The sequence below is a fragment of the Ovis canadensis genome, chromosome 4, assembly GCF_042477335.2.
Source record: "Ovis canadensis isolate MfBH-ARS-UI-01 breed Bighorn chromosome 4, ARS-UI_OviCan_v2, whole genome shotgun sequence".
Taxonomy (NCBI): Eukaryota; Metazoa; Chordata; class Mammalia; order Artiodactyla; family Bovidae; genus Ovis; species Ovis canadensis.
This window is the reverse complement of record NC_091248.1, coordinates 75574438-75594667: the sequence shown is the minus strand read 5'-3', so window position 1 is coordinate 75594667 and position 20230 is coordinate 75574438. Positions and strand designations below refer to the sequence as shown.

The 20230-nt window shown below is 40.9% G+C and overlaps 1 protein-coding gene across 1 annotated transcript in view; it reads right to left on the bottom strand.

Annotated features, from left to right (window-relative positions):
- AOAH (acyloxyacyl hydrolase) overlaps nucleotides 1–20230 on the bottom strand; it is a 197201-nt gene that overhangs the window by 67672 nt on the left and 109299 nt on the right. The window contains exon 12 of the mRNA XM_069588031.1: nucleotides 17653–17744. Coding sequence (XP_069444132.1) covers nucleotides 17653–17744 — 92 coding nt within the window. The remainder of the gene's footprint in view (nucleotides 1–17652; nucleotides 17745–20230) is intronic.

Below are 20230 nucleotides of genomic sequence, written 5' to 3'. Positions count from 1 at the left end.
CTAGAAACTATTTCACTTAATCAAATACACTATTTTCTTTCATCCTCATTCTCAATACATAATCTCCCTTATAAATTTTAGGAATTTAATTTCTCATGCAGTGCTCAGGGATTCTAAGAAGATAGAAGGATCAATACAATATGTTGAGAAGCCTGTAATACAATATTTGAGATGCCTACGAATTGAAAAGATTGCTTAATAGAAAGTTATTTATATACAGGGTCAGTGTAACTTGAATGAATAGGCTAAGCTGAGGATACCATCCATAGTAAGGTTAACTGTGATCACCATTCTAGTTTCACAACCCCCCCCCCCCCCCCATTTGCTCTCCCCTCTCTTCTTGGACTCAAGTTTCCCATATGATCTTTATTTCTCTATTTTTCCTCTGTTCTACCCAGTCCAACAGAGGAAAACCCAGTACAATGGGTTAGTAGAAGAGGTGACAGCTTCAGTTCTGCAATTGAGGAGTGCGGAGGAGGAGTGCGGAGAAGCTGTGCTTAAAAGTTTTTTTTTATACCTTCCACACTGTCTAAGATAGGCGTGTCCTTAACATCTAGAGTAGGCTTGAAAGTTCACCATATTAAAGTCCCAGTTTTATCAGCCCCATCTATTGTAGGGCCTGGGAAGTACAGCCATTTCACTGATACACTAGTCAGATTTTGATTTCTAATACCAACATCCAGAACAGATAAATCTCAGATCTACTAGTGGCTTTTCCCAACATGGGTCCAGAAAACACACAAAAACCCACTTTATCTAAGAACCGTCTAAGGACTACCACCCCTATTCCATTTCACTATGCCTGAAAGAAAAACACAACAAGAGAAAGAGTAAAACCAAGAATAAGCCTCAAGAATAATGCAGACAAATGGGTGGCTTTGAAACTGAAAAATGGTCACATCCTTTGTTGACTCAGAGCAGAACCCATTTGGAGAGAGGCAACAAAAACAGTTTCCCAAAGGGCTTAGCATATCAGAGGTTTTGGGGATAAACCAAGGATAATATTATTGAAGCAAGAGAGATGTATCAAATCCTTATGAAGATTCTGAATCTATTTCTGAACTCTCATCAGGAGCACAGTCAGTTTGGGTACAAATTCTGAGATACTATCAAGCTGAATATCAGGGAGTAAGTCTCACACAAAAACACTGGGGTTTGGAAGGCTAGCAATAGGGTGCTGCTGCTGCTGCCAAGTCGCCTCAATTGTGTCCGACTCTGCTAAGTCGCTTCAGTTGTGTCTGACTCTGCGTGACCCCAGAGACGGCAGCCCACCAGGCTCCCCCGTCCCTGGGATTCACCAGGCAAGAACACTGGAGTGGGTTGCCATTTCCTTCTCCAATGCATGAAAGTGAAAAGTGAAACTGAAGTCACTCAGTCGTGCCCGACTCTCAGTGACCCCATGGACTGCAGCCCACCAGGCTCCTCCATCCATGGGATTTTCCAGGCAAGAGTACTGGAGTGGGGTGCCATTGCCTTCTCTGAGCAACAGCGTGAGGGAGAGATAAATGGTAACATCTGATGTGAAGGATTAGGACAGGGGAGTATACAGGGATGAACGTGGATAATTTAGAGACTACACAGACTTTATTCAGGGACCTCTACGACTAGGAAGTTTTAAGAAAAGGGTGAATAATTTTCTTTCCAAGTGGTTGAAGGTCAGGCCAGCATGGGGCCAGGGAGATAGATTAAAGAATTTTTTAAATTCCTTCTAGTTCTTTGATACTAGCCACAGCCCAGAGCACTGTATAAGCCTTAATTCACTGCATCACAGAAGAACCAAGGTTTCAGCCTCAGAGAGAGATAAACATGTAGAATATGACTCATTGTGTATTCAGAGAGTCTGGCAATGGGCTAATTATGCAGGGGGAGTTTGCAGGGGTGAGGATGATTGCAGAGGAGGTCCTAGGAGTTCAGACTTGAAAAGATTAGCAAGACAGCATGATAGATTTTGAATCTGGAGTGGCAAAATAGTAAAGGGAAATAGACTTCATGGGCATCATGTTCAATAATTCATGAGCTGCTATCCTCACACGAAGCTTCTTACCTGTTAACTTTCCACTAAGATTCCTTTCTCTGACCTTCTCTGAGCTGGCAGCATTATAACTCTCTCCATCCTTATGTTTGCAGCCTCAGATATGACTCTGGGCCACTGTATCAGGGTAAACATTAAACTGTGATAAAACTGGGGGATTTAAGCCTGTGGATATTTATAAGTCCGAAAAGATCACTTGTGGCATAGAAGAAGATTGTTTTAGTAATCTCAACAGTGTTTCTCAAAGGATGCTCTGTACAACACTAGTTTCTTGAGATGTATCTTTCTCATAAAACATACACACATTACATAGCTCTGTGGTCAAATTAGTTTAGGAAATGTGTCATATTATACCTTGGAGCTAAGCAAAGCTTTTGGGGCTTATTGAAGGCTCTGATAAACCTTACACTGATTAAACTTGTTTTCCTTTATTTAAATCAGCATTTCCAAAACTTATTTGACCTAGGAGTCTTCTTAAAAATGTGTATAATACCTTTTAACATCTTGTGGAACTAGTGCTTCACAGAACAGGTTTTGAAGAACATTGATGAATTATCTCTGTGATCTATATTTGAGCATTATGGCATGGCCTAAAATCTCAAGTTCAGTCAGCTACAAGAATCCTACTAGAAAAATTTGGAGGTTGTACATATACTTTGATCAATCTAGACTGCAGTCAAATTATATCATTCCAGACAAAAATTCACATCAATGGTTAATTTCTTCAAATAGCAGATCTTTCCTTTGTTTTATTCTTTCTACTTGACTACTGAATGGATAATTTTACTTTAAACTTATTTTCTCCAATTTGTTGACTGCAGTTATTTTAATATTGTGATGACTTTTTGCTAATTTCTTGTAGAACATATTTATTTTAGAACACACTTAGAAATCCAAGGGCTTAAGTTACACTGATTTATTTTTATATGCATCCCGTTATGCAGCTGGTGATTCAATTCATGCTGTTTATACTCCTCCTCCCTTGTCCCTGGCGTTTTCCCTAAAATGTTAACTCCTGCAAATCTGATTTGATTTAGGCAATCTGAGAAATTGCAAGGGAAGGAGGTTTGTAGATTGTACCACACTCTGCAAATGTAAAGTAATGTCATTATGAACTTACTCAGTGATTCTTATTACTGAATACCAACCACAGCGCCACACAAGGTGCCAGGGGTTCGGGCTTCAGAGAGAAGCAAGCCTGATCCCTGTACTGGAGATGCAGAGTCTGGTGTGGGGTGGGTGGAGTGGTGAGACAGTGAGTAAACGCTTATGACAAGTGAGATGATATTGGTATTGAAAGAGCAAAACAGGAGCACAGGAGAGAATCACAGAGTCAGATGGGGGTTAGTATGAAGATGCTGTCCAAGGAACTGACTCCTAACTTTGGTTGGTGAAGTACGAACGAGAGTAACTAGATACGACAAAGATGAGGCTTAAATGCCTATGAAAAATATTCAAACTCACCCGTAACCAAGAGGTTACGTATGAGAACATATGTAATAAAATACAATGCAATAATAAAACAATATGCAATAAAATACTTTTTGTTAGATTGGAAAAAATTAAGAAAATGGGCAATATTCAGTATTGACAAAGGTGTGGGGCAACAAGTATTCTTATGCAATATTTTGGGGAATGTAAATTGGTGCAGCCCTTTTGGAAAGATTATAATAAATTAAAAATGTATACCTTCTGACCCAGCAACCTATTTCCTAAGGACATTCTCACATGTAGTCATAAAGAGAACCACAGGAAATTCATTAGAGAACTAACGAAATTTGTGAGGACTTGGAATTAAGTTGACTGACCGTCAACAGGAGAATGAAACAACCATACTATGAAATATCATGCAGAACTGCATCAGAATGGAAAATGCTTCAGGAAGGATTATGGAAGCATTAACTGATAGTCTGTTATGCACAGTATGATGTCATTTATGCGAAAACCCCAACAAAGCATTTATTTCTTTATGTACAAATACATAGAAAGAGTCTGTTAGGGAACCACACTAAATTGATAACAGGGCTTTCTTCTGGGAATGGGAATGAAATTAGGGGAGGGCTTTGATTTTGTTATTACATACCTCAGTATTTTTTGTAAAATAAAAATGTGTTCATGGTTTGAATAAATAAATTAAAAAATAAGTAGGGTTAAAGGGGACGTTGTCTCAGCGCAGAGAGTGGTCAGTACAAGGCAGGAAGAGTCCTGGGCTAGGAGTCAGTCTCCTCAGATGGCCCTTCCTGCCCCATGCCGTGCCTCCAGCGCCTGCACTCCATCCTTCCTGCCTTGTCTCATAGCTGTTCCCACCTCTGTCTGCCTTTCTCCCTCTTTTGGCTCTTTCTGTCTCTACAAGCATGTGGTAGGATTTCTCATCTAAAAATGTCTCTCTTATCTCTTATTTCCTATGAGCTATCACCTCACTTCTCTGCTCCCTTTGATAGTAAAACCTGTTTAGAGTCGTGTATGTTCACCTGCATTTACTTCCTTACAACCTGAACCTATTCTCTCCGATCAGACTTCCATCTCTGCCCCACGAAATGTGTCTGGTCAGAGTGTCACCAAGATCACCATCTGGACACTCAGTGGTTCTTCTCAGGGCTCATCTTCCTCTCCTTCTCCCACCATCTAGCTTCTGGGCACTTCTCCTTTGGATATACTTTCTTCACTTGGCATCCAGAACACTAACTGTTTCTGTTTAACCACCTTTTAGGGTGGTTCCTTCTCTTCCCTAACCTCTACATGTGGCATCCCCAAGCCACTGTCTTCAGGCACATTTCTTTTTCACACTCATTCCCTGTAATAACAGGTCTCAAATTTTTGCTCTCAGGACCACTTTATGTTCTTCAAATTATTGAGGAAATCAGAGAGCTTTTGTTTATGTGAGTTATAGCTGTCAATATTTATATACTGGAAATTAAAACTTAGAAATTTAAAAGATAGTGTAATTATTCATTATTTAAAATAAAAAAATCCATTACATATTAACATAAGTGAAACATTTGTTTTCTAAGAACATTTTTTTTCCAACTCCTCCCCCAATTAGTGGGAAGAAAGGTATCATTTTACCATTTGGCTAATGTCTTTAATGTCTGACAATAGAAGACAACAGGGTTCTCAAATCTGCTTCCGCATTTGTTTGTTGCGATGTGTTCTTTTAAGGGAACTATATGAAGGAAAGCTTGTTTTAAATATACATTTAGGTGGAAAAGGGAGTAAAATTTTAATATCCTTTTTAGATAACAATCAATTGCCTTCTTTGATTCTATACCAAAACTCAGCAAGTAGTTATCTCTTAAAAGGCTGATTAATTGCCATCAGTTCAGTTCAGTTCAGTCGCTCAGTCGTGTCCGACTGTTTGCGACCCCATGAATCACAGCACGCAGGCCTCCCTGTCCATCACCAACTCCCAGAGTTCACTCAGACTCACATCCATCGAGTCAGTGATGCCATCCAGCCATCTCATCCTCTGTCGTCCCCTTTTCATCCTGCCCCCAACCCCTCCCAGCATCAGACTCTTTTCCAATGAGTCAGCTCTTCGCATGAGGTGGCCAAAGTGCTGGAGTTTCAGCTTTAGCATCAGTCCTTCCAAAGAAATCCCAGGGGTGATCTCCTTCAGAATGGACTGGCTGGATATCCTTGCAGTCCAGGGGACTCTCAAGAGTCTTCTCCAACACCACAGTTCAAAAGCATCAGTTCTTCGGTGCTCAGCTTTCCTCACAGTCCAACTCTCATGTCCATACATGACTACTGGAAAAACCATAGCCTTGACTAGACGGACCTTTGTTGGCAAAGTAACATCTCTGCTTTTGAATATGCTATCTAGGTTGGTCATAACTTTTCTTCCAAGGAGTAAACGTCTTTAAGTTTCATGGCTGCAGTCACCAGCTGCAGTGATTTTGGAGCCCCAAAAATAAAGTCTGCCATTGTTTCCACTGTTTCCCCATCTATTTCCTATGAAGTGATAAGACTAGATGCCATGATCTTATTTTTCTGAATGTTGAGCTTTAAGCCAACTTTTTCACTCTCCTCTTTCAGTTTCATCAAGAGGCTCTTTAGTTCCTCTTCACTTTCTGCCATAAGGGTGGTGTCATCTGCATATCTGAGGTTATTTCTCCCGGCAATCTTAATTCCAGCTTTTGTTTCTTCCAGCCCAGCGTTTCTCATGATGTACTCTGCATATAAGTTAAATAAGCAGGGTGACAATATACAGCTTTGACGTACTCCTTTTCCTATTTGGAACCAGTCTGTTGTTCCATGTCCAGTTCTAACTGTTGCTTCCTGACCTGCATATAGGTTTCTTAAGAGGCAGGTCAGGTGGTCTGGTATTCCCATCTCTTTCAGAATTCTCCCCAGTTTATTGTGATCAACACAGTCAGAGGCTTTGGCATAGTCAATAAAGCAGAAATAGATGTCTTTTTGCACTCTCTTGCTTTTTTGATAATCCAGTGGATGTTGGCAATTTGATCTCTGGTTCCTCTGCCTTTTCTAAAGCCAGCTTGAACATCTGGAAGTTCACAGTTCACATATTGCTGAAGCCTGGCTTGGAGAATTTTGAGCATTACTTTACTAGCGTGTGAGATGAGTGCAATTGTGCAGTAGTTTGAGCATTCTTTGGCTTTGCCTTTCTTTGGGATTGGAATGAAAACTGACCTTTTCCAGTCCTGTGGCCACTGCTGAGTTTTCCAAATTTGCTGGCATAGTTAGTGTAGCACTTTCACAGTATCATCTTTCAGGATTTGAAACAGCTCAACTGGAATTCCATCACCTCTACTAGCTTTGTTTGTAGTGATGCTTTGTAAGGCCCACTTGACTTCACATTCCAAGATGTCTGGCTCTAGGTGAGTGATCATACCATCGTGGTTATCTGAGTCGTGAAGATCTTTTTTGTACAGTTCTTCTGTGTATTCTTGCCACCATTAGTTGCCATATGGAATCTGAAATGGACTTTTTGCACCATGTTACATTCAAATGATCTAGCTTGACCTTTGAATGGCATGATTTCCTATATCAAACATTAGTCATTTAGAAAATATTGGTTCACTGAGTTATGCAGATATTCAAATGTTGATACAACTTATGATGTTGTTGTTCTTGTTCAGTCACTAAGTTACGTCTGATTCTTTGTGACCCTGTGGACTGCAGCATACCTGGCTTCCCTGTCTTTGACTATCTCCAGAGTTTGCTCAAGTTCATGTTCATTGAGTCAGTGATGCCATCCAACTATCTCATCTTCTGTCTCCCCCTTCTCTTCTTGCCCTCAGTCTTTCCCAACATCAGGGTCTTTTCCAAAGAGTCAGCTTTTCCCATCAAGTGGCCAAAGTATTGGGAGCTTCAGCTTCAGCATCAGTCCTTCCAATGAATATTCAGGGTTGATTTCCTTTAGGACTGACTGGTTTGATATCCTTGCTTTCCAAGGGACACTCAAGAGTCATCTCCAACACCACAATTCGAAAGCATCAATTCTTCAGGACTCAGCCTTCTTTATGGTCTAACTCTCACATCCACACACAACACCTTATGACACAATATTGAAAACTCATACTTGTTGCTAGCACCATGTATAGGACTCGGAGTAATAGGAAGTTGTCAAGTTCATAGCAGAAGATACAGTTTTTCAAAAATTCTAAATTTTCTCTGAAAGCTCAAATTTTATGATTGGCAACCAACACTGTCAATTGTTTCCCTTGAAGTGACAAGCTCATTTCATTCATTGTAGATATAATACCTGCCATATATCCAAGTCTAAATAACTACAATTTGTTTTCCAGTCTTTTTCAATAAAAGGGGTTCCATGAAAAACTGACTAATTCAGTTTTCAGCTCCCTCACACAAGTGCTTTTCTTTAGGCCAAACATCATGTTTTGTTATGCAGCAGAAGTGCTCTATGCATATTTCTGTTTCATCAGATGACATTCTTAAAAATCATGTACTTACTTTAATAAAATTAATATTTTTTTTTCCTATTTTATAGGCGACATTTTCAAGGGCAGATGTCCCCTCTCTTTTAATCTAGGAGGTGTGGAGGTGAAGGCCACTATGATCATTAATATGGCTTTAGTGCAATTTTGATTCATGCTAATATGTCAGCAGTTTTACTCACCATTGCTTTTTTACCTCAGTTAAATGGCTACACAGTGCAAAAGACAACTACTGTCTTAGCATTGTTGTGAAGATACTGTTCTTATCCTGTGGACCCCCTGAAAGGGTCTTAGAGACCCACCCTCAGAGGTCCATGGACCACACCTAGAAAATCCCTGATGGAGTCTATCTCCTACTCCAGCTGGCCTCGTCCAACCTCAGATTACCACCTCTCTGGCTAATTATTTGTTTTGCAAAGTATAATTATAAGACGGCTAATCATTTGCAATTTTTGAATAATGGATTTAATAAGGTTATTAAGCCCATTAGTGCCTCGTATGTACATGTCTTCTTCTTCTTTTTTTTCCAAACAGGAAATTAGGTTAGCAAATCTTAGCTTCAAATCCCATCTCTCCAATTTTATGTTTTTAATGCCCCAAGTGACTTGATTTGGAGTTATACATTGCTTTTCAAAATTGTTCTCTCATATAATGTCTATTGGATTGAAGAGAATAGATAACCTTTAACACTCAGATTCTAGGACACTTCTCATCAAAGATGTGTATTTAAATGTCCTTGAATAGCATTACTGTGCCATTTATAACAATGGCTTTGTCTATTTCTTTCTATGTGTTTGCCTTGTTTCTGGCCCAAATAGCAAATTTAAGTCAGAAGAAGAGGGAGCAACAGCTACTCTAGAAAATTCCATCTACTTTGCACCAATTTATGTTGGCCCACTGGTCTCACTCTTATCTCTCTAGCTTGATATGGTAACTTTGGTCATTGCTTTTGGCTCTTTTGGCTTTTGTGACTTTTAAAATTTATTTTTGGCTGTACTGGGTCTTCATTGCTGCGCTTGGGCTTCTCTAGTTTGGGCAGGCGGGGGTTACCCTCTAGCTGCTGTGTGGGGACTTCTCATTGTGGTGGTTTTTCTTGCAGAGCACAGGCTCCAGGGCATGCAGGCTTCAGTGGCTCATGGGCTTAGTCGCTCTGTGGCATGTGGGATCTTCCTGGCTCAGGGATTGAACCCATGTCTTCTGCATTGACAGATTCTTGTCCACTGAGCCACTAGGGAGGCCCTGGCTTTCATGACTTTTTAAGGCTAACAGCAGTTTCTTACTTTTTTTAAAAAAAGTTGTGATTGTTGCCTTGCTCTTCCTTCCAGCTGGTTCTGCCTCCCAGCTTTGAAGAACTTCTTTATCATTTAGCCCTGGCAGGCAGAACTTCTCTGACTTCTGGCCTCACTTTCAGAAGGGGAGTTGGTTAACCATAAATGCTCAGGTTAGATGTGTTGGGTTCAGGTGATTATTTCTGTTAAGGATTTGGAGTCACCCGTTTCCCTCTCTGGCTGTTGCTTGGAGGCAATAGTACGCATAAAAGATAATAATAGAGAACCACTTTAATTAATAGCTGGTCAAACACCTAATGCAGGGCTTACTACGCATGAGCTTGACTTCTGTTGCACTGTAACCCTGGCCCTACAGAAATTTGGTTCTTAGAACATTTCAGACTCTGACCCACAAAATTAGTCACGAGCCACAGTTAGCTAAGGGTTGGAAAAAAGCATAGGAGGTGGCAAGAAGGAGGAGCATCTCTCCCCAGCAGTTTTCCTAATGGTTCTAATGCAAGTAGCAGCTAAAGAAGGACACAGACTCAAAAGTCATGTTGCCCTAACAGCAACCAAACTTGAATAACAGAGAGAACTTCAGAGATCAGCAGGTGCAACTCCCCTTCATCACATAAATGAAGTCCAGGAATGCTAAATGTTCTACCTGCAGCCACACAGAACCAGCACTCTTTCATCTGTAAACACAGACTTCTTCCTACTCTACCATACGGACTCACAGTGCTCTGGAATTTTAGATGCTGCTTTTTCTGTTGACACACAGTACCATTTAAGTTAAAGATGTACAACATAATGATTTGACTTACATCTATCGTGAAACGATTATCACAATAACTTTGGTAAACATCTATCATCTCTATGTGCTCAGTTGCTTAGTCATTTTGGACTCTTTGCCTATGGACTGTAGCTGCCAGGCTCTCTGTCCATGGGATTTTCCAGGCAAGAATACTGGAGTGGGTTTCTATTTCCTCCTCCAGGGGATCTTCTTAGCCCATGGATCAAACCGATGTCTCCTGTGTCTCCTGCATTGGCAGGCAGATTCTTTACCACTGCACCAACCGAGAAGCGCCATCATCTCTTATAGATACAACATAAAATATTACTTTCCTTGTGATGAGAACACTTAGGGTTTACTGTCTTGACAACTGTCATATATAATGTATAATAGGTAACTCCAGTACTTTGGCCACCTCATGCGAAGAGTTGACTCATTGGAAAAGATGCTGGGAGGGATTGGGGGCAAAAGGAGAAGGGGATGACAGAGGATGAGATGGTTGGATGGCATTACCGACTCGATGGACATGAGTTTGTGTGAACTCCGGGAGTTGGTGATGGACAGGGAGGCCTGGCGTGCTGCTATTCATGGGGTCACAAAGAGTCGGACATGACTGAGCAACTGAACTGAACTGAACTGAGTGTTAATTATATTTATGATTTTGTATATTATGTCCCTAGTAATTATTTATCTTATAGCTGTAAGTTTGTACCTTTGTACCTTTTGACTGTTTTCATCCAATTCCTCCTCTTCCTATCCTCTGGTAACCACAAATCTGATCTTTTTCTATGAGTTTTTTTTGAAATATAATTGAATATAACACTGTGTTAGTTCCTGATACACAACATAGTGATTCAATATTTTTACGTATTTCTAAATGATCACCATAAGTCTAGTTACCATCTATCATCGTACAAAGTTATTATGTAATTATTGACTATATTTTCCTCACTGTACACTTCACTCCTGAGACTCACTTAGTTTGCACCTGGAAGTTTGTATCTCTTAATATCCCTCAGCTATTAATACATTGCTTTTAAGCAAGAAGTTCTTCCTTCCTGAAGTTTTGGTATTGTTTTATATCCTTCTATACGGGTTACTGGGCCTTGGCTTCTTTAACTGAAATAGGACTTTCCTGTTACATTAGTTGCATTTTAAAGTGTTCTGAACACAAATAACTATTTTTAATCTTTAAAAAATGGTTTTTTTCTTCTTGCTTCTAGAGTTCTCCCTGTTGTCAGGCTCCCAGCCCCTAAGCTGCCAGCCTCATTTTTTGTTTTTGCCTTCAACCTACTCAATTTCTTTCAGACAGCACATAGTTTTAAGGGATATTACTTTTTGAATTTTCTGAAGCCTGAGAGTCAAGAGAACAGATTTTATTAATGTTGATTCAACTGAGTGATGTAAAGATTTATAAAACTAAGTTGTTATGTTGTCTTTAAATGCATGCATGTAATTTCAATTAGAGTTACTTTCATCTCATAAAGGAGACATTACATTTTGAGTAGGTGGAGGGTTTGACAGAATAAAGAAAGGAAAACAACCATCTTCTCTTCCAAATGACAATTTTTTGCTTTCAAATGTACATGTTTTTGCTTTCAAAGGTACATTTTCAAAATAACACTGTGAACATCCAAAGGGTGAGGCAAGAGGCACTTTCCAGAGATCCAGTTGAATAGAGAAATCCATAAATTTCATCCCATATTGATAAGCATTTGGACCCAAAGGAACATTTGCTCAAAATGCCTGAGGCAGCTGCCACATCTCTCACAAACACTGCTTCTAAGTCAATGTTCTACTTATTCTTCTGGTTCTGCCAGAAGAGGATCCTCATTCTAATGCCAATCTCTCTTCAGTGATTTTTACACACTTCATAACTCTTTGTTCTTTAAAGGAGACTGGCCTAGCACAGGCTATCTGAAGGAATAATTTGCAATCCCTTCATGGATCCCAGCCTTGTCATCATTCAAAGGGGCTCACATAACTCAATGGAGCTATGAGCCATGATATGCAGGGCCACCCAAGGCTAAAGGTTCATAGTGAAGAGTTCTGACAAAATGGGTCCACCAGAGGAGGATATACCAACCCACTCCACTATGTTTTTGCCACGAGAACCCCATGAACAGTATGATTCTCAAAATCCTTCAAGCTAGGTTTGTTTCAGCAATACATGGACTGAAAACTTCCAGATGTACAAGCTATGTTTAGGAAAGGCAGAGGAGCCAGAGATCAAATTGCCAACATTTGTTGGATCATGGAGAAAGCAAGGGAATTCCAGAAAAACATCTCTTTCTGCTGCATTGATTACACTAAAGTCTTTGACTGTGTGTGTGAATCACAACAAACTGTGGAAAATTCTTAAAGAGATGGCAATACCAGACCACCTTCCCTGTCTCCTGAGAAACCGGTATGCGGGTCAAGAAGCAACAGTTAGAATCAGCCATGGAACAACTGATTGGTTCAAATTGGGAGAGGAAGACATCAAGGCTGTATATTGTAACCTTGCTTATTTAACTTAGATGCAGAGTACATCATGTAAAATGCTGGACTGGATGAATCACGGTTGGAATCAAGATTGCTGAGAGAAATATCAACAACCTCAGATATGCAGATGAAACCACCCTAATGGCAAAAAGTAAAGAAGGACTAAAGAGTCTCTTGATGAGGGTGAAAGGGGAGAGTGAAAAATCTGGCTTAAAACACAACAATAAAGAGACTAATGAAACGTTGTTACTGAACCACAAAAGACACTGGGATTCTTGGCATCCAGAGGAGAAGAATTCAATCTGGGGCCAGAGGCGAGGCTTGATTGCTCAGAGCTTTTGTGTAATAAAGTTTTATTAAAGTATATAAGAGATAGAGAAAGTTTCTGACATAGACATCAGAAGGGGCAGAAAGAGTGCCCCCTCACTAGTGTTAGCAATGGAGTTATATACTTTTTAATTAGTTATTACAGTGAATCAAAAGAATGTCTGGAGGTTATAAGTTCAGTTCAGTCGCTCAGTTGTGTCCGACTCTTTGCTAAGTCACTTCAGTCATGTTCAACTCTGTGCGACACCATAGACAGCAGCCCCCAAGACTCCCCCGTCCCTGGGATTCTCCAGGCAAGAACACTGGAGTGGGTTGCCATTTCCTTCTCCAATGCATGAAAATGAAAAGTGAAAGTGAAGTTGGTCAGTCGTGTCCGACTCTTCGCGACCCCATGGACTACAGCCAACCAGGCTCATCCGTCCATGGGATTTTCCAGGCAAGAGTACTGGAGTGGGTTGCCATTGCCTTCTCTGGTCCGACTCTTTGTGACCCCATGAATCGCAAAACGCCAGGCCTCCCTGTCCATCACCAACTCCCAGAGTTCACTCAGACTTATGTCCATTGAGTCAGTGATGCCATCCAGCCATCTTATCCTCTGTCGTCCCCTTCTCCTCCTGCCCTCAATCCCTCCCAGCATCAGTCTTTTCCAATGAGTCAACTCTTTGCATGAGGTGGCCAAAGTACTGGAGTTTCAGCTTTAGCATCATTCCTTCCAAAGAAATCCCAGGGTTGATCTCCTTCAGAATGGACTGGTTGGATCTCCTTGCAGTCCAAGGGACTCTCAAGAGTCTTCTCCAACACCACAGTTCAAAAGCATCAATTCTTCAGTGCTCAGCCTTCTTCACAGTCCAACTCTCATGTCCATACATGACCACTGGAAAAACCAATAGCCTTGACTAGACAGACCTTAGTCGGCAAAATAATGTCTCTGCTTTTGAATATGCTGTCTAGGTTGGTCATAACTTTTCTTCCAAGGAGTAAGCGTCTTTTAATTTCATGGCTCCAATCACCATCTGCAGTGATTTTGGAGCCCCCCCAAAATAAAGTCTGACACTGTTTCCACTGTTTCCCCATCTATTTCCCATGAAGTGATGGGACCAGATGCCATGATCTTATTTTTCTGAATGTTGAGCCTTAAGCCAACTTTTTTGCTTTCCTCTTTCACTTTCATCAAGAGGCTCTTTAGTTCTTCTTCACTTTCTGCTATAAGAGTGGTGACATCTGCATATTTGAGGTTATTGATATTTCTTCCATGCCCAAGGTAAGAGAAACCCAAGTAAGATGGTAGGTGTTGCAAGAGGGCATCAGAGGGCAGACACACTGAAACCATGCTCACAGAAAACTAGTCAATCTAATCACACTAGGACCATAGCCTTGTCTAAGTCAATGAAACTAAGCCATGCCCGCAGCACAACCCAAGCCGGGCGGGTCATGGTGGAGAGGTCTGACAGAATGTGGTCCACTGGAGAAGGGAATGGCAAACCACTTCAGTATTCTTGCCTTGAGAACCCCATGAACAGTATGAAAAGGCAAAATGATAGGATACTGAAAGAGGAATTCCCTAGGTCAGTAGGTGCCCAATATGCTACTGGAGATCAGTGGAAAAATAACTCCAGAAAGAATGAAAGGATGGAGCCAAAGCAAAAACAATACCCAGTTGTGGATGTAACTGGTGATAGAAGCAAGGTTTGATGCTGTAAAGAGCAATATCGCATAGGAATCTGGAATGTCAGGTCCATGAATCAAGGCAAATTGGTAGTGGTCAAACAAGAGATGGCAAGAGTGAACGTCAACATTCTAGGAATCAGCAAACTAAAATGGACTGGAATGGGTGAATTTAACTCAGATGACCATTATATCTATTACTGCGGGCAGGAAACCCTCAGAAGAAATGGAGTAGCCATCATGGTCAACAAGAGTCCAAAATGCAGTACTTGGATGCAATCTCAAAAAGGACAGAATGATCTCTGTTCATTTCCAAGGCAAACCATTCAATATCACAGTAATCCAAGTCTATGCCCCAACCAGCTATGCTGAAGAAGCTGAAGTTGAACAGTTCTATGAAGACCTACAAGACCTTTTAGAACTAACACCCAAAAAAGATGTCCTTTTCATTATAGGGGACTGGAATGCAAAAGTAGGAAGTCAAGAAACACCTGGAGTAACAGGCAAATTTGGCCTTGGAATGTGGAATGAAGCAGGGAAAAGACTAATAGAGTTTTGCCAAGAAAATGCACTGGTCATAGCAAACACCCTCTTCCAACAACACAGGAGAAGACTCTACACATGGACATCACCAGATGGTCAACACTGAAATCAGATTGATTATATTCTCTGCAGCAAAAGACGGAGAAGCTCTATACAATCAACAAAAACAAGACCAGGAGCTGACTGAGGCTCAGATCATGAACTCCTTATTACCAAATTCAGACTCAAATTGAAGAAAGTAGGGAAAACCACTAGACCATTCAGGTATGACCTAAATCAAATCCCTTATGATTATACAGTGGAAGTGAGAAATATATTTAAGGGCCTAGATCTGATAGATAGAATGCCTGATGAACTATGGAGGTTATAAAGACCTTACTAGACTCACGACCATAATTTACATTTTAAGATAACAGGATTAGCCAGGTTTTTTTTTTTTTTTTCCAGAAACTGTCTTCAAGCAAAATACATTATTGTTATATAATCCTAAGGAATGTAGAGGAAAAAAAAAGGTTTGTCCTTTCCTCCACCTTGAGAATTCCAGACCCCTCTTTCCTTGGGGACCCCCGGACTTCTTATCAACCTGCCTAGGAATTGACTCTCTCACTAAGATGATGGCATCTGGTCCCATCACTTCATGACAAATAGTGGAAGCAGTGACAGATTTTATTTTCTTGGGCACCAAAATCACCATCGATGATGACTATAGCCATGAAATTAAAAGATGCTTGCTCCTTGGAAGAAAAGCTATGACAGACTTAGGCAGTGTATTGAAAAGCAGAGACATCATTTTGCCAATGAAAGTACATACAGTCAAAGCAATGCTTTTTCTATTAGTCATGTACTCATAGCTGTGATTCATAAAGAAGACTGAGTGTCAAAGAACTGATGCTTTCGAATTATGGTACTGGAGAAGACTCTTGAGGATCCCTTAGACAGCAAGGATATCAAACCAGTCTATCCTAAAGGAAATCAACCCTGAATATTCTTTGGAAGGACTGATGCTGAAGCTGAAGTTCTAATATTTTGGCCACCTGATGTGAAAAGCCAACTCAATGGAGAAGACTCTGATGCTGGGAATGACTGAAGGCAAAAGGAGAAGGGGGCAGTAGAGGATAGAATGGCTAGATAGTGTCACTGACTCAGTGGACATACATTTGAGCAAAGTAGATAGTGGAGGACAGAAGAGCCTGGTGTGCTGCAGTTCATGGGGTCACAAAGAGTCAGATGTGACTTAGCTTTTAAACAACAACAAAAATAATTTGCATGACAGTATATGAGATGGTTTAACAGAAGCTACTGCTACAAGGGACATACTGAATGGTAACCCTGGGACCATCATGCTGCTATGTTTTTGCTTAATGGGGATCCACTGCAATTCTTATTCCAGATAGAGAATTCCCTTTTCTATCAAAAGGAGTTAAATATATTCTTTGTCATTGTAGCTATATGGTAGAGAACACAGAAACAGGTGGCAACTAGACACGAAGAGAAAGACAACCAGATAGCTTGAAGTGAAGTGAAGTCGCTCAGTCGTGTCTGACTCTTTGTGACCCCACGGACTGTAGCCTACCAGGCTTCTCTGTCCATGGGATTTTCCAGGCAAGAGTACTGGAGTGGGTTGCCATTTCCTTGGGCCCCCACAAATACAGAGAGAAAAAACCTCACAGGGCAGGTGGCCAACCAGCCAGGGTGTGCACCTTCTTGGAAATAAAGCTAATAAGGACAGTGCTTAGAGTCAACGTAGAGCAAGTTCTGTGAACAGAGTGTGTTTTGTAAATAGCAACATAGAGCCTAATACAAGAAGGTGCTAGGTCAGCATAGGCTAACTCAGGATAGAGATGATTTTCACATAAGCCACAGCTAGATGGTTCCTTCCTTTGTGTCATGCAGTCAGAATCTCTCTGCAAAGCCCTTATAAGAATTATAAGCCATTTGTGTCTGAAGACTCACAACTTTTTCTCTCCCTTTTACCTCTCTGACTTGCTAAGGAGGATCTGTCTGCCTGCTGGGTTCTGACAGGATGATGGGTGGAAACTGCAATAGGATTGGGAACTAGTGGGATTTCATATTGATCAGAGAGAAACCCCCTGGTCTGAGGACAGAATAGGTGCAGAAAGGAAGGGGGGCACTGGCTGTTCCCAGGCCCCGAGTCAACACCCAGGGACACAGAGCACGCTGGGTCTGTGTGACACTTAAGACTTGCCATGCGTCATCTATACTTTCAACTTCAGAGCATAAGGGCAAGAATGATTCTAGGACTTTGAGACTTGCCTATTATCTTTTAAAATGTTCATGTATGTATATGAGTATAAATAAGAAAGTAAACTTTGTCTCTTGAGTCAGAAAAATTCAGTGGTGTGCTAGAGTCTTTTTTATCAGAGGTCAGCTCTAGAGCCCCTGAGCAGGAGTGCTCTTTCCTTGCCAGCTCAGATAGAATTTAATTTGCATGATACTCCATCACAAGGCAGACCCTGTGTCAGTGGTGGGTTTGTTGTGTCACTTGTGTTCCGGAAGCAATTTCTAATGATTCTCATTTTAACATCTTGGGAACAAAGCCCATCTCCTATTGTTCCTTATATAGACACATTGACATGTTTGAGGGTGTGCAGACATACATACCTGCTGGTGGAGTACAGAAATCCAGTAGTACCTGATAGCTGGGGCCAATCAAGCTCGTTGGTAAGAGCTATTGGTAAATTGAAGAAGGATTTCTAAAGGAAAAACAAAGTAGTAGTTATCAAAATGGTCACTAGCTTTCAACAGGGAGTAAGGTTGTCTATTGCTCAGGCATTGCCCTCTGCCTCTCTCTCTCTCACTTTGTTAATCTCTTTAAGGGACTTTGCATTTAAAGCATATGCCTCTTAAGGTTAACCATCATCAGAAAATTCACAGAGATTAGCATCCACTTAAACTGGCTTCCATTCAGCTCCTGTGAAGGATGTAGAAGCATGGCATCTCATACTCATCCCTCATTTGAGAGAGATGCTTCAGCACATGGGTAAACTTTCAACTAGTTAATTTCTGAGATTTTCTCCATTTTTAAGGTGGGGTAATCAGAAAATTGGTCGTCTGAAAACTAATAATACTCAAGCCTCCAGCAAAAATGCCTTCCCTGAGTTCACAGCTATGCCTTCAGTTATTAGGATGGTGTCTCCTGACATCCTTGGGTGGGTGGGGGTTCTTAGACACCTTTGCAAAATCTTACGGTTCCTTTTCTCATGAAGATACACATATACTCAACATGGCTTGTGATTTTGAGGGGTTCACAGAACTCCTGCAACTCTTGCACAGCCTCCTGTTCAGGAACTCCTGACATGGAATTCTAATTCTAATTTAAATTAGAATTCCTTTGAACCACATTCTATGACTTGTGCAAAATCACAAAAGAAAAATGTTGCTAGCTATGTCTCCTGATTGTTCCTTAGTATAGATGATATCTGGGATAAACCCCTCCTCTGGTCTAATTCCTAGAAAAAGCTCATCTAGAATAATGTGTTTGGAAATAAACGATTTGGACGTTCAGACGATTTGGAAATAAACAGATTTAGCAAATAAAAATGCAAGTGCTCAGTTCAATTTAAATTCTATAAACAAAATGTGGTATACATATTCAGTAGTATACTACTGAATCTTAAAGCGAAAGTGAAAGTGTTAGTTGCTCAGTCTGACTGATGACCCCATGAACTGAAGCCTGCCTTTGTGTATGGAATTCTCCAGGCAAGGATACTGGAGTGGTTAGCCATTCCCTTCCCCAAGGGATCTTCCTGATCCAGGGATCCAACCTGGGTCTCCTGCATTGTAAGCAGATTCTTTACCATCTGAGCCACCAGGGAACCCCATTCAATCTTAAAAAAGAAGGAAATTCTGACACATGCTACAACATGGATGGATCTTGAGGAAATTATGCTAAGTAAAAGAAGTCAGTTTATTAAAAAAACACAACTCTTGCATAATTCTATTTATATGAGGTATCGTGTGTGTGTGTGCACAGTTGCTAACCAGGGACTGAATATGAGGTATTCAGTTCAGTTCAGTTCAGCCGCTCAGTCGTGTCCGACTCTTTGCGACCCCATGAATCCCAGCACACCAGGCCTCCCTGTCCATCACCAACTCCCGGAGTTCACACAAACGCATGTGCATCGAGTCACTGATGCCATCCAGGCATCTCATCCTCTGTCATCCCCTTCTCCTCCTGCCCCCAATCCCTCCCAGCATCAGAGTCTTTTCCTGAGGTATTAGGGGTAGTCAAACTCATAGAGACAGAAAGTAGAACGGTGATTGCCAGGGATTAAGGGAAGGGGAAGTGGGAATTGCTGTTTAATGAATATAGAGTTTCAGTTTTTGCAAAATGAAAAGTTACAGAGGTTGGTTGTACAACAATGTGAATATACTTAACACTACACTATTGAGCGACTGAACTGAACTGACAAAATTGTTTAAAATGGTTAAGATGATAAATTCTATGTTATGTGTATTTTACCACAATTGAAAAAATGAATATGAAAGAAACTGAATTTAAGTTAAACACGGAATAATTTTTAGTATGATTATGTCTTGGGCAATATTTGGAACATACTTACACTTAAAAATAATTCGTTGTATATCTAAATTCAAATTTAACTGAGTGTCCTGTATTTTACCTGGGAATCCCCATTTGGATAAAATCTCTAGTCCAGTATGACTCAGTTCAGTTCAGTTCAGTCACTCAGTTGTGTCCCACTCTTTGTGACCCCATGAACTGTAGCACGCCAGGCCTCCCTGTCCATCACCAACTCCCGGAGTTCACCCAAACTCATGCCATCCAGCCATCTCATCCTCTGTTGTCCGCTTTTCTTCCTGCCCCCAATCCCTCCCAGCATCAGAGTCTTTTCCAGTGAGTCAACTCTTCGCATGAGGTAGCCTAAGTATTGGAATTTCAGCCTCAGCATCAGTCCTTCCGATGAACACCCAGGGCTGGTCTCCTTTAGGATGGACTGGTTGGATCTCCTTGCAGTCCAAGGGACTCTCAAGAGTCTTCTCCAACACCACAGTTCAAAAGCATCAATTCTTCTGCACTCAGCTTTCTTCACAGTCCAACTCTCACATCCATATATGACCACTGGAAAAACCATAGCCTTGACTAGATGGACCTTTGTTGGCAAAGTACTGTCTCTGCTTTTTAATATACTATCTAGGTTGGTCATAACTTTCCTCCCAA